The sequence below is a fragment of the Diceros bicornis genome, chromosome 32 (genome assembly GCF_020826845.1).
Source record: "Diceros bicornis minor isolate mBicDic1 chromosome 32, mDicBic1.mat.cur, whole genome shotgun sequence".
Lineage (NCBI taxonomy): Eukaryota > Metazoa > Chordata > Mammalia > Perissodactyla > Rhinocerotidae > Diceros > Diceros bicornis.
In genome coordinates, this window is record NC_080771.1 from 11553461 (window position 1) to 11567131 (window position 13671).

Consider the following 13671-nt stretch of genomic DNA (forward strand, 5'->3'; position numbering starts at 1 on the left):
GTTAGGCCTGGATGCATGGTCAAGAGTTCTGTCTCTACCAGGGTCTAATAACAGGCCAGGAGCTGTTTCTCAAAAGGCATGAAATTTCCTGCTGTGGATTGCACAGTCTTGTTCCAAAATCCCAGGTCCTGCATTGTGATTCTCTCATTGGATCTTGCTCTAAGCTCCATGCTGCATCTTTTTCCACCGCTGATACCTCCAAGACCATAGGGTCTGCTGTATCACATAGCCCAATTGACAGGGCTGTTTGCACCATAGCCTGGACCTGCTGCAGAGCCCTTTCTTGCTGTGGGCCCTCTTGGAGCCGCCATCCATTTTTATCACCTGGTATATGAGCATATTAAATATTTCTGAATGTGGTCTGTGTTGCTTCTGGAGCCCCAGGATGCCCACCAGCAGAGAGAAGAAGGTGGTGGCAAGGCTCGGGCTCTCTGCTACCATCTCCAGTAATTCCACTCTGGCTTCAAACTTGTGCCCCCTAAGCAGCAAACAAAAGTCCTTCTTTGGAGTTTAGCGACTATTCGTTGATGCTAACGCATGTTCCTTGGGGGCCGGGGGACGGAGGGAAGGTGGCTGACCCTCACTCCAAGCAGTTTATCACAGCCTGCTTTCTAACTACACCCAGCACCCACCCTCCCTCAGAGAAGTTTGCCCACCCAGCGGTGAGGTTCTGGACGAGACCAGCACCCTCGCTCGGGCCCGCGAGGAGATGGGCGGGGCAGCGCTGGGCGGGGCCTCCCGAAGCCCCGCCCCTCCACGCACGCGTCCTGTCGCCCCGGCAACGCACTGCCAGGTCGCGGCCCGAGCGACGCGCGGCTGCTGGTACCCGGCGCTCTTGGCTACACTCGGCATTGGCGAAGGCCGCTTCCGCAGGGTGATGACGGGGGATACCTCTGAGACCCCTGTGCCCGAGTTGCAGGTCGAGGAGGAGAGCGAGCTGCCTGTTATCCAGCTGTGCGGGCTGGTGGAAGAGCTCAGGTACCGGCCGGCCGGCCGCTGGGGGCCGCCGCTCCTCACCGTGTGGGCTCGGACCTTGGTCCAGCATGGAGGCCATCCAAGTCTGCATTCAGCATTGAGGAAACTGAGGCCCTCGAAGTGGGGAAGCAACTTGCCTTTGCTCTTTCCCGCAGTGTGTCCACCGCCATTGAGCTAACAAGCCGTTGATGGAGCCGGAACAGGGTGGAGGGGCGAGGGGGCGGGGCCGGCGGTGCGAAGCCCGGAGGGTAATTGGTGAAGCCTGAGCTTCAGCCGGGCGGGTCTGTCTGGTGCCAGACTGAGTGCTTAGCTGCTCTATTGTGTGGCAGCAGGTTGGACCAGGTCACCTCTAAGGCCCTTTCCAATGCTAAGATTCTATGATAAAATTAATGTGGCAGCAGGATAGAAAGCTACTGAGATGCTTTTAGTATGAGACAACTTAACGCCTGAACTAGACTGTAAGCATGGAGATGGACAGCAAAGAATGACTGGCCCAGTAGTCTGTATTTTTAGCAGTCTGTTTTATATCTACTATAGCAAGTAAATTGGATATCAAGATTCCATGATGTAGGGGCCGGTCCGGTGGCGCACGTGGTTATAAGTGCGCGCACTCCACTGAGGCGGCCCAGGGTTGGCAGGTTCGGATCCGGGACACACACCGATGCACCACTTGTCAAGCCATGCTGTGGCAGCGTCCCATATAAAGTGGAGGAAGATCGGCAGGGATGTTAGCCCAGGGCCAGTCTTCTTCAGCAAAAAGAGGAGGATTGGCAGATGTTAGCTCAGGGCTGATCTTCCTCACAAAAAAACAAAAAAACCCTTAAGATTCCATGATGTAGTTGAGGTTAATTGTACCACTTATTGGTCACACACACAATATCTTGGCTTGGGCAGCTGAATAGACGTCACTTCTACATATCTATAAATAGTTTAGGTTAGAACTGAGTATTACTAATAGCTACAATTTTTTGACTGCTTATTATGTGCCAAGTATTTTGCATACATGACCTTATATAATGGAACAGTAACCCCGGGAAGTGGATGAGGCAGCAGAGACACAGAGGTGAAGTCACTTTCGTAAGGTCAGTGGTAGTGCTGGGATTCAGACTCAGGTGCCACTCCACGTCCTACCCTGGAAACATGACAGATGCTGAAAAAGAAAGACGCTTTGGTTTATTGGGTTCTCCGTTGAGCCTTTTCCACTGATCTTAAAATTCAACCAAACAGGAATTAGCTCAATAATATATGAAAATATCAAAGCTGTTCTCTCTTTTATATATATAAATATATGTACACATACATATCCATGTATTGTACACACATATGTAACATGTATGTTATATATATGAAGTTAAGAAGTTAAAAAGGGCATAATCTTGGCGTATACAGGATAAACTATGTTTCTCATCTCTAGTTGTTTAAAAAGTGTCTGTGCAAAGCTTTTTCACCATTTATAATAAACTTCTAGTGGATACTTCATTTACTAGGTGCTGGAAATAAACGAATTTGAGAAACATAAGCCAAAGGAAACAACTAAAGATTGTGGATGTGTGTAATTTCAAGAATGTAGTAATTTAGAAGGAGTTTCACAAATGGGTCAGAAGATACTTGAAGATGAAACTTGTAGCTTCATCTCAGCAGCAATTTTCAATATAATCCCAGTGCTCTGAATTTTGTGGTTGATTAGGTGTATTAAATAAAATATTAAATACTTAAAGAGCACTTACTGTGTGCTAGGCACTGTCCTAAAGGCTTTGCATTCCTTATTGCAAGTCTAAAAGATAGGTGCTGTTATTATTCCCATTTTACAGATGAGGAAACTGAGGTACCAACTGGTTAAGTATCTTGCAGAAGGTCATACATAGCTAGTAAGTGTTAAGTATTAGTTATTTGGGATTTAAACTCCTATTAGTAGAATTTACTCAGGTACCCTCTGTCTTGCAGCTATGGAAACGCTGCTCTCAAAACTGAGACAGAGATGTTTGAGAAATATTACAATAAACTGGAGACCAGGGATCAGCGACCTCCACGATTATCAGAAATTAAAATAGCAGGAGTAGATTTTGCACAGGTATGCAATGGAAATCTAAGAATTCTTTTATTCTGTTTATCCCTTTAGATGTGGTATTTGTGTATCTGCCTGTGGTGTGCCTGTTCTACTTTTGATTCTTTCTTCCCCTCCAAGGTTTCTCCTTCAAATAAGTATAAAGGGAATTGGGTTTAATTAATAGTGGAGCGACTCTCAGAATATCTTAGTTTGTTTGAAATGAATTATTTCAATTCATAATTTCTTAAATTGGGGGACTCAAAAGTTTACAAGGCCCAGCCAGCCACATAAAGGAGTGAAGTGGGCCTGGTGTGAGCACTGGAGAGTTCCTCCCTCATCTACAAGGGCCAGCCCGGAGCCAGCCCTAATGGCCTAGCGGTTCAAGTTTAGTGCGCCCTGCTTTGGCTGCCCAGGTTTGGTTTGACACGGAAACACACTGCTCGTCTGTCAGTAGCCATGCTGTGGCGGTGGCTCGCACAGAAGAACCGGAAGACCTTACAACTATACACGGAGGAAGATTGGCAACAGATGTTAGCTTAGGGCAAATATTCCCCAGTAAAAAATAAAAAAATAAAAGGGCCAGCCAGGTGGCCTGGTATTGCCAGAGCAGCTGATTTTTCAAGGGAAGCTGGAAATCTGGATTATTTTGGTGGAATCTCCTGATTTTCAAATGTAGATAATTAATTTTTTAAATTTAAAACTGTGTATAGGTCTATCTTTTAGGGCCAAACAATCCCATCTTCAGGCCCACACATCCCTTGGGCCACCTGCTTGTGACCTTTGGCTTAAAAGCATGGGAAATCTAAAATTTTTGTACGTTTGTTTCTTGCTGAACGTTGTGCTCCCAGATGCAATTTCTCTTCTGTGTTCAGTTCAGGAAGCACTGAGCTCCCGGCTTTCCCTGACATTCACTTGAATGCTGTTGTACAGCAGGTTCAAGGTCTTTCCACCCGCAAGACACTTTCCCTTATTTATTTTCAGTTCATCATCAAGCACAGGCCTTTGAGGTATTTAGCACAGGGGCTTAGGTTGACTTGTGAAATAAACATCACCTCAGGCCTAATATCCAGAATCCTTTCACATCGAGTTTGCTCTCCTGGCTGTCATTCCGAGTAATTTCTAGCAGGTCTGAGTGCTCATTTTGAGGCCCACCTTGGGCTGCTTTATTACTGATTCCTACTTGACAATGGCTTTGTTTTTCTTGCATTACAGTTACGAGGCAGGCGTAGATCGAAATCCCACGTAGGTATAGAACGTATGGTGGGCCTCAGTGTCGACCAAAAATGCGAGCTTGTACAAAAGGAACTGGAAGACATGAAGGAAGAAATAAGGCACATGAGAGCAAACGCTGAACGGGATATGCAGCATCAAGAGGTATGCCTTTGTCTCTGTACGCCATCCTACCTGGGACCCCACTTCCGCCTCATCAAGAAGTACCTATAGTATCTTATAATTGTTGGTACTTTGAAAGAAACACAAGTACGATAAGGCAAATTGAGGGCCTACTTTCAAGGAACTTACCACCGGCTTGAGGAGACAACAAATTTTAAACTTTTTTAAATGGAAAACTTCAAAAATATGCAAATGTAGAGAGGTTAGCACAATGAACCCTTGTGTACGCAACACCCACATGCAACAGTCATCAACATGTGTTCACTCCTGTTTCCTTGGTATCCCTATCAACTTCCCCCTCTTAATAGGCTGCTGGGTTATTTTGAAGTGAATCTTAGACATATCATTTGTCTGTCAGTATTTCAATACATGTCTCTAAAATATAGAATCTTAAAAAAAAACCCATAATAACTATAAATTCCCTTAAAAATTTGTAATTCCTCAATAATACAAGGGGTTTGATGCTTAAGTCAGTGAGTTGAGTGAAAAATCCCTTAAGTCACCCTCTGTATGCAGCATGCATGTCCGTGGTCCATGTCTTGTTGGAGATGAACGTGGTCAGTTTTCTTTTAGAGAAGAAACATCACTGTTAAGTCAGTTGCCCGTGGGACGAAGTTGTTGGCTTGCATTTGAGAGCCATGTTGTATGAAAATAGCTATTTCTGTTCTATTTCTAAGATTTTCTATTTCCAAATGTGTGAATAGAATCACACAGAATCACACTCATTGCCTCGAGAGGGACACATCAGTGGTCTCCATTGATGGAACTATCTGTACTGCATAAACCTATCCCTCCTTCCCTCTCTCCCTTCTGCCCTCCCCCCTCTCCCCTTCTCTCTCTTTCCAAACATGCATTGTTGAATTCTAACAGGTTAAAGGAGCTCAGGATGTGGTAGCATTGTTCTGACATGCTAGACCATGTGATGTAATTATGACAGTGTAGGCTAGAGTGGTCAGAGAAGACTTTGAGGAGGTGGGGCTGGATGTAGGACATGGCATGGCCTTGAAGAAGGATGGCATTTGTTTAAGGAATAGAAAAAGAAGGACACTTTAGGTAAGTTGAATGACATGAGCAAGGAAGTGGAGGTGGGAATGATCATGGCAAGTTCATGACATTGAGGGGGCCAGTGTGATTAGAGAAGAGAGTGCTTTGGGGGCTGTATCAGCAAATCAGTTTGCATAGGTCCGTGAGACCTTGAAAGCCAGGCGAAGCAGTTTATCTTTGATACCTTAGAAAGCAAGAGCCCCATGAGGATAACTGAGCAGGAGAGCAACATGTTGAGAGTAGCATTTAAGACAGATTGATGTTCCAGCATGTGAACGTGATGGGGGAAGAGGCCAGCCAGTGAAGGAAGATACTTGTGCTTCTTGGTGCCGAGTGGAAAAGCCTGAATAAGGATGGTTTGCTCTGCAGCTACACATACATTCTCACTTTATTCTTTAAAATAATGTGTGTGTGTTTGTATTTTCTTATTTAAAGGAAATTTATGTTTGTTGTAGCAAAATTTAAACATACAGGTAAGCTAAAAGAAGAACATTTGAAAACATCCACAATCTTACCACCTAGAGGTAATTACTGTTGACTCTTGCGTTTATCTCCTTCCAGAGTTTAGATTATTTTCTAGGCATATATGAATTTCTTTATAAAAAGGTATTGTATTATTTTGTAAACTATGTATTTCACTTACCAGTATCTTTCCATGTCAGTATGTATATTCATTTATAACATCTTGTTTCAAATTACAGAAGTATATAGTAAGAGTGCCTCTTTGTTTCCCCACTAGTCCATCTCTCCAGATGTGACTGGTTAATATTTTGGTGAATATCCTTCCCAGATATTTTTTATATTATGTTATGTTATGTTATGTTATGTTATATTATATTATATTATATTATATTATGTCATATCATATCATATGTTATAATGTAATTTTAAGTAGATAAACAATATTTCAGATATGGAAATGCATATTTATAGAGATACCTGAGGCCCTGTTTTTGTTTGTTCAACCCCTTTTAATGGATACTATAACTTTTTTGAGGCATGCTTTTTTTTTAAAGTATTTTATTGAAGTCATATGAAGTAATTTCAGGTGTCTATTACTATATATCTGTTTCTGTATAGACTGTGTCATGCTCACCACCAATAGTCTAGTTTTTATCCGTCACCATACTTACCTGCCCCTTTACCCCTTTTGCCTACCCCCCACCCCCGCCCCCACTTACCCTCTGGTAACCACTAATCTGTTCTCTTTATCCATGTGTTTTTTTATCTTCCACATATGAATGAAATCATATGGTGTTTGCTTTCTCTGTCTGGCTTATTTTGCTTAGCATAATACTCTCAAGGTCCATCCATGTTGTTGCAAATGGGATGATTTTGTATTTGTTTATGGCTGAGTAGTATTCCATTGTATACATACTGCATCTTCTTTATCCATTCATCAGTTGATGGGAACTTGGGTTGCTTCCACATCTTGGCTATTGTGAAAAATGCTGCAGTGAACATGGGGGTGCATAAATCTCTTTGGATTATTGATTTCATGTTCTTTGGATAAATACCTAGTAGTGGGATAGCTGGATCCTGCGGTATTTCTATTTTTAATTTTTTGAGAAATCTCCATACTATTTTCCATAGTGGCTGCACCAGTTTGCATTCCTACCAGCAGTGGGAATTTTCTTTTCTCCACATCCTCTCCAACATTTTTTATTTTTTGGCTTGTTAATTATAGCCATTCTGACAGGTATAAGGTGATATCTCATTGTAGTTTTGATTTGCATTTCACAGATAATTAGTGATGTTGAACATCTTTTCATGTGCCTGTGGGCCATCTGTATATCTTCTTTGGAAAAATGTCTGTTCATATCCTTTGCCCATTTTTTGAATAGGTTGTGTTTTTTGTTGTTGTTGAGTTGTATGAGTTCTTTATATATTTTGGAAATTAACCCCTTGTTGGATATATGATTTGCAAATATTTTCTCCCAGTTGGTAAGTTGTCTTCTTGTTTTGTTCATGGTTTTCTTTGCCTTGCGGAAGTTTTTTAGTCTGGTGTATTCCCATTTGTTTTCTTTTTCGTTTGTTTCTGTTGCCTGAGTAGACAGGGTATTCAAAAAGATGCTGCTAAGACCGATGTCAAAGAGTGTACTGCCTATATTTTCTTCTAGGAGGTTTATGGTTTCACATCTTACATTCAAATCTTTAATCCATTTTGAGTTGATTTTTGTGTATGGTGTAAGATAATGGTCTACTTTCATTCTTTTGCATGTGGCTTTCCAGTTTTCCCAACACTATTTATTGAAGAGAGTTTCCTTACTCTGTTGTATGTTCTTGGGTCCTTGATCAAAGATTATCTGTCCATAGATGTGTGGGTTTATTTCTGTGCTTTCAATTCTGTTCCATTGATCCGTGTGTCTGTTTTTGTGCCAGTATGATGCTGTTTTGATTACTGTAGCGTTGTAGTATATTTTAAGTATAGTTTATTTTCAAGCTTTTTTCTTTTTTCTCAGGATTGCTTTGGCTATTTGGGGTCTTTTGTTGTTCCATATAAATTTTAGGATTCTTTTTTCTATGTCTGTGAAGAATGTCATTGGGATTCTGATTGGGATTGCACTGATCTGTAGATTGCTTTAGGTAATATGGACATTTTAACTATGTTTATTCTTCCCATCCATAAGCATGGAATATCTTTCCATTTCTTTATGACTTCTTTGATTTCTTTCAATAATTTCTTATAGTTTTCAATGTATAGGTCTTTCCCCCTCCTTGGTTAAATTTATTCCTAGATATTTTATTCTTTTTGTTGCAATTGTAAATGGGATTTTATTCTTGACTTCTCTTTCTGCTAGTTCATTATTAGTGTATAGAAATGCAACTGATTTTTATAAGTTGCTTTTGTACCCTGCACCTTTCCTTTAGTTGTTGATTATTTCCAATAGTTTTCTGGTGGATTCTTTAGGGTTTTCTATGTATAGAATCATGTCGTCCACAAACAGTGAGAGTTTTACTTCTTCCTTTCCAATTTGGATGCCTTCTATTTCTTTTTCTTGCCTAATTGCTCTGGCCAAAACCTCCAGTACTATGTTGAATAGGAGTGGTGAGAGTGGGCACCCTTGTCTTGTTCCTGTTCTCAGAGGGATGGCTTTCAGTTTTTCACCATTGAGTATGATGTTGGCTATGGGTTTGTCATATATGGCCTTTATTATGTCAAGGTACTTTCCTTCTATACCTATTTTATTGGGAGTTTTTATCATAAATGAGTGTTGGATCTTGTCAAATGCTTTCTCTGCATCTATTGAGATGATCATGTGATTTTTATTCCTCATTTTGTTAACGTGGTGTATCACATTGATTGATTTATGGATGTTGAACCATCCCTGCATCCCTGATATAAATCCCACTTGAGCACGGTGTATGATCCTTTTAATGTATTGCTGTATTCAACTTGCCAATGTTTTTTGAGGATTTTTGCATCTATGTTCATCAGCAATATTGGCCTATAATTTTCCTTGTTTGTGTTGTCCTTGTCTGGTTTTGGTATCAGGATGATGTTGGCCTCATAGAATGAATAAGGAAGCATTCTGTCTTCTTCAATTTTTTGGAATAGTTTGAGAAGGATAGGTATTAAATATTTTTGAATGTTGGGTAGAATTCTCCAAAGAAGCCATCTGTTCCTGGACTTCTGTTTTTTGAGAGGTTTTGATTACTGTTTCAATCTCTTTACTTGTGATTGGTCTATTCAGGTTCTCTATTTCTTCTTGATTCAGTTTTGACAGGTTGTATGAGTCCAAGAATTTATCCATTTCTTCTAGGATATCCAGTTTGTTGGCATATAGTTTTGCATAGTATTCTCTTATAATCCTTTGTATTTCTGTGGTGTACATTGTAATTTCTCCTCTTTCATTTTTAATTTTATTTATTTGAGCCTTCTCTCTTTTTTCCTAGTGAGTCTGTTAAAGGTTTGTCAGTTTTGTTTATCTTCTCAAAGAACCAGCTCTTAATTTCATTGATCCTTTCTGTTATTTTTTTAGTCTTTATTTCACTTATTTCTGCTCTAATTTTTATTATTTCCCTCCTTCTGCTGACTTGGGGCTTTGTATATTCTTCTTTTTCTAGTTCTGTTAGGTGTAGTGTAAGATTACTTATTTGAGGTTTTTCTTTTTTGTTGATGTAGGCCTGTATTGCTATAAATTTCCCTCTTGGTGCCGCTTTTGCTGCATCCCATAAGAGTTGGTGTGTTGTGTTTTCATTTTCATTTGTTTCTAGATTTTTTTTATTTCTCCTTTGGTTTCTTCATTGATCCAATGGTTGTTCATTAGCATGTTGTTTAGTCTCCACATATTTGTGACTTTCCCAGCTTTTTTCTTTTAGTTGATTTCTAGTTTCATAGCATTGTGGTTGGAAAAGGTGCTTGATATGATTTCAGTCTTCTTAAATTTATTTAGGCTTACCTTGTTTCCCAACATATGATCTGTCTTTGAGAATGTTCCATGTGCACTTGAGAAGAATGTGTATTCTGCTGTTTTGGGATGGAGAGTTATATATATATCTATTAAGTCCATCTGATCTAGTGTTTCATTTAAGGCCACTGTTTGCTTGTTGACTTTCTATCTGGATGATCTATTCATTCATGTAAATGGGGTATTGAGGTCCCCTACTATTATTGTGTTGCTGTCAACTTCTCTGACAGGTCTGTTAATAGTTGCTTTATATACTTTGGTGCACCTGTGTTAGGAGCATATACATTCATAAGTGTTATGTCCTTTTGGTGGAATGCCCTTTTATCATTATATACTGCCCCTTTTTGTCTCGCATTGTCTTTTTTATCTTGAAGTCTGCTTTGTCTGATATAAGTATGGCAACACCTGCTTTCTTTTGCTTGCCATTGTCTTGGAGTATCGCCTTCCATGCTTTTGCTCTGAGCCTATGTTTGTCTTTAGAGCTGAGATGTGGTTCCTGGAGGCAGCATGTTGTTGGGTCTTGTTTTTTAATCCATGGCAGCCACTCTGTGTCTTTTGATTAGGGAATTCAATTCATTTACATTTAGAGTGATTATTGATATATGAGGGCTTGATACTGCCATTTTATCTCTTGGTTTCTGGTTGCTCTATATTTACGTCATCTCTTTTCTCTTGTATTTCTGACTGCCATTTCAGTTTGATTGTTTTCTGTGATGGTTTTCTCAGTTTTCTGTTTATTTATGATTTGTGGCTCTGCTCTGATTTTTTGGTGGTTACTATGAAGTTTGTATAAAAGATCTCGTAGGGGCCGGCCTCGTGGCTTAGCGGTTAAGTGTGCGCGCTCTGCTACTGGCGGCCCAGGTTCGGATCCTGGCGCGCACCAACCCACTGCTTCTCGGGCCATGCTAAGGCCGCATGAGGCTTTGGGGGGAAAAAAAAAAGGAGGGGGATTGGCAATAGATGTTAGCTCAGATCCGGTCTTCCTCAGAAAAAAGAGGAGGATTAGTATGGATGTTAGCTCAGGGCTGATCTTCCTCAAAGAAAAAATTTAAAAAAATAAAAAATTAAAAGATCTCATAGATGAGATAGTCCATTTTCTGATAGCCTTGTATCTCCATTAGCCTAAGCAGTTTCCGTCCCCTACCTCTTCCCCTTCTGAGTTATTGTTGTCACAAATTATTCTTTTTTGTGTTGTGAGTTTGTGACTAAATTGAAGTGTTTATAGTTATTTTTGATGCTTTCCTTCCCTTTATCTTTTATGTTATAATTAAGTGTTTACTGACCTATTCCGTTGTAGAGCTGCAATTTTCTGATTTTATCTGTCTGTTTATGTCCTTGCTCAAGGTTTTGTAAACCTTTGCTTTTTAGGGCTCCTTTCAATGTTTCTTGTAAGGCAGGCCTAGTGGCAATGAATTCCCTCAGCTTTTGTTTATCTTGGAAAGCTTTTATTTCTCCAATGTATCTGAAGGATAGTTTCTCTGGATAGAGTACTCTTGGCTGAAAGTTTTTGTCTTTCAGTATTTTGAATATATCATTCCATTCTCTCCTAGTGTGTAAGGTTTCTGCTGAGAAATCTGCTGAAAGCCCGATAGGGGTTCCTTTGTAGGTTATTTTCTTCTTTCTTGCTGCCCTTAATATTTTTTCTTTGTCATTGACTTTTTTTAAAAATTTTATTTATTTATTTTTTTCGCCAAAGCCCCAGTAGATAGTTGTATGTCATAGCTGCACATCCTTCTAGTTGCTGTATATGGGACGCAGCTCAGCATGGCTGGAGAAGCAGTGCGTTGGTGCATGCCTGGGATCTGAACCCGGGCCGCCAGCAGCGGAGTGCGCGCACTCAACCGCTAAGCCACAGGGCCAGCCCTCTTTGTCATTGACTTTTGCCGGTTTTAATATTATGTCTTGGAGAAGGTCTTTTTGCATTGATGTAATTAGAAGTTCTCTTGACTTCATGTACTTGTAATTCTAGTTCCTTCCCCAGGTTTGGGAAGTTCTCTGCTATTATTTCTTTGAACAAGCTCTCTGCTCCTTTCTCCATCTCTTCTCCCTCTGGAATACCTATAATCCTTATGTTGCTTTTCCTAATTGAGTTGGATATTTCCAAAAGATTTTCTTCATTTTTTAAAAATCTTAGTTCTCTCTCCTCCTCCACCTGAAGCATTTCTATATTTCTATCCTCTAATTCACTAATTCTGTACTCTGTAATGTCAGCTCTATTTTTTATGGTTTCTAGGTGTTTTTGGTTTTGTTTTTGTTTTTGTTTTTTGCTGAGGAAGACTCGCACTGAGCTAATATCTGTGCCAGCCTTCTTCTATTATTTAGTATGTGGGCTGCCAGCACAGCATAGCCGCTAACAGAGTGGTGTAGGTCCACGCCCAGGAACTGAACCCAGGCTGCTGAAGTGGAGCATGCTGAACTTAACTGCTAGGCCACTGGGGCTGGCCCCTAGATTATTTTTTATTTCATTAATTCTGTTTTTCATCTCCATAATTTCTGTTTGGTTTTTTTTTAGAGCTTCAATCTCTTTGGTGAAGTATTCCTTCTGCTCATTAATTTTATTCCTGAGCTCATTGAACTGTCTTTCTGAGTTTTCTTGTAACTCGTTGAGTTTCTTTGTGACAATTATTTTGAATTCTCTGTCATTTAGATTGTAAATTTTTGTGACTTCAGGATTCGTTTCTGGCGACTTGTCATTTTCCTTCTGCTCTGAAGTGTTACTGTTGTTCTTCATGGTGTCTGGTGAATTGATCCTTTGCCGGTGCGTTTGTGGTAGCATCAGGTTGCAGATTCCACCTGCCGTTGCTGGGAGGGAGCAGGAGCTGTGTTTTCTGATCCTGCCCTGTCTGCTGGAAGTTGTGCAGGTAGGGCTGCCCTGTGTTTGTGCAGGCTGGCCACAGCCACTTGGCAGTCTTGTACTCATGCACAGGTGGGGCCTCTGTGCTCTGCTGGTGGGTCACTCTCATGTGGGAAGGGCTGCTGCACTCGGTGAGGGACCAGCTGAGCTGCTGCGCTTGGTGGGTGGGGCTCCTTCACTGAGGCTGAGCTGCTGCCACTCAGTGGGGAGCATTCCCATGGGTGGGGCCACCACAGCACAGTGGGCACTCCATAACATTCATATAGTAAATTTGTATCTTAAGGACATCTTTCTAAGACTAAGAACAACCATTATGCATTGGGACACAGAGAGGCCTGAGAACTTAGGTTTCCTTAGAGGGATATATCCTTGAGAATTTTTGGGAACTCTGTTCTCTCTTTGTGCTGACTCCCCCAGGCTATCATTGAGGAAGCGGAAATTCGATGGACTGAAGTTAAGCGAGCAGTGCATGAGTTTGAAAAAGATATTCTAAAAAACATACCCAAGAAGAAAGGGAGTATTTTGGCCACTCAGAAAGTGATGAAGTACATTGAGGATATGAACCGCCGGAGGGTGAGTTGGCAAGAAGTCAGAGCTTAGAAAGGGAGAATAGATTCATAGAATGACAACATAAAAATGATCCATGTGAGGCAGCCCTGCTCCATTTGGTCCACCATAACTGTTGCCTACATATGCAGATTTTTTGCATCCCCCATAGTATGTGTCTTAAAATGTAGGTTTATCAAGGCTAAAATCAATAAGGCAGGATAAATATTAATAGTATCTCAGATCGACTTCCTTTTTATTGTTGTAATTTGTTTCAAGATCTGATATATTTTCTTGAGAAAGGTGTGAGCCTGTCTAGTCAAGTGACTGCATGGAGTGTGGCAGGCAAACCTCAGGCTCTTTGAGTTCCATTATTATAAGAATGAGACATAAAATGCTCC

At 40.8% G+C, this 13671-nt stretch overlaps 1 protein-coding gene across 1 annotated transcript in view; it reads left to right on the forward strand.

The window, feature by feature from the left end:
* Positions 1-872: 872 nt before the first annotated feature.
* Positions 873-13671, forward strand: part of CCDC113 (coiled-coil domain containing 113) — a 32154-nt gene continuing 19355 nt past the window's right edge. Inside the window, exons 1-4 of the mRNA XM_058528621.1 lie at positions 873-978; positions 2920-3046; positions 4235-4396; positions 13142-13297. Coding sequence (XP_058384604.1) covers positions 878-978; positions 2920-3046; positions 4235-4396; positions 13142-13297 — 546 coding nt within the window. The 5' untranslated portion in view covers positions 873-877. The remainder of the gene's footprint in view (positions 979-2919; positions 3047-4234; positions 4397-13141; positions 13298-13671) is intronic.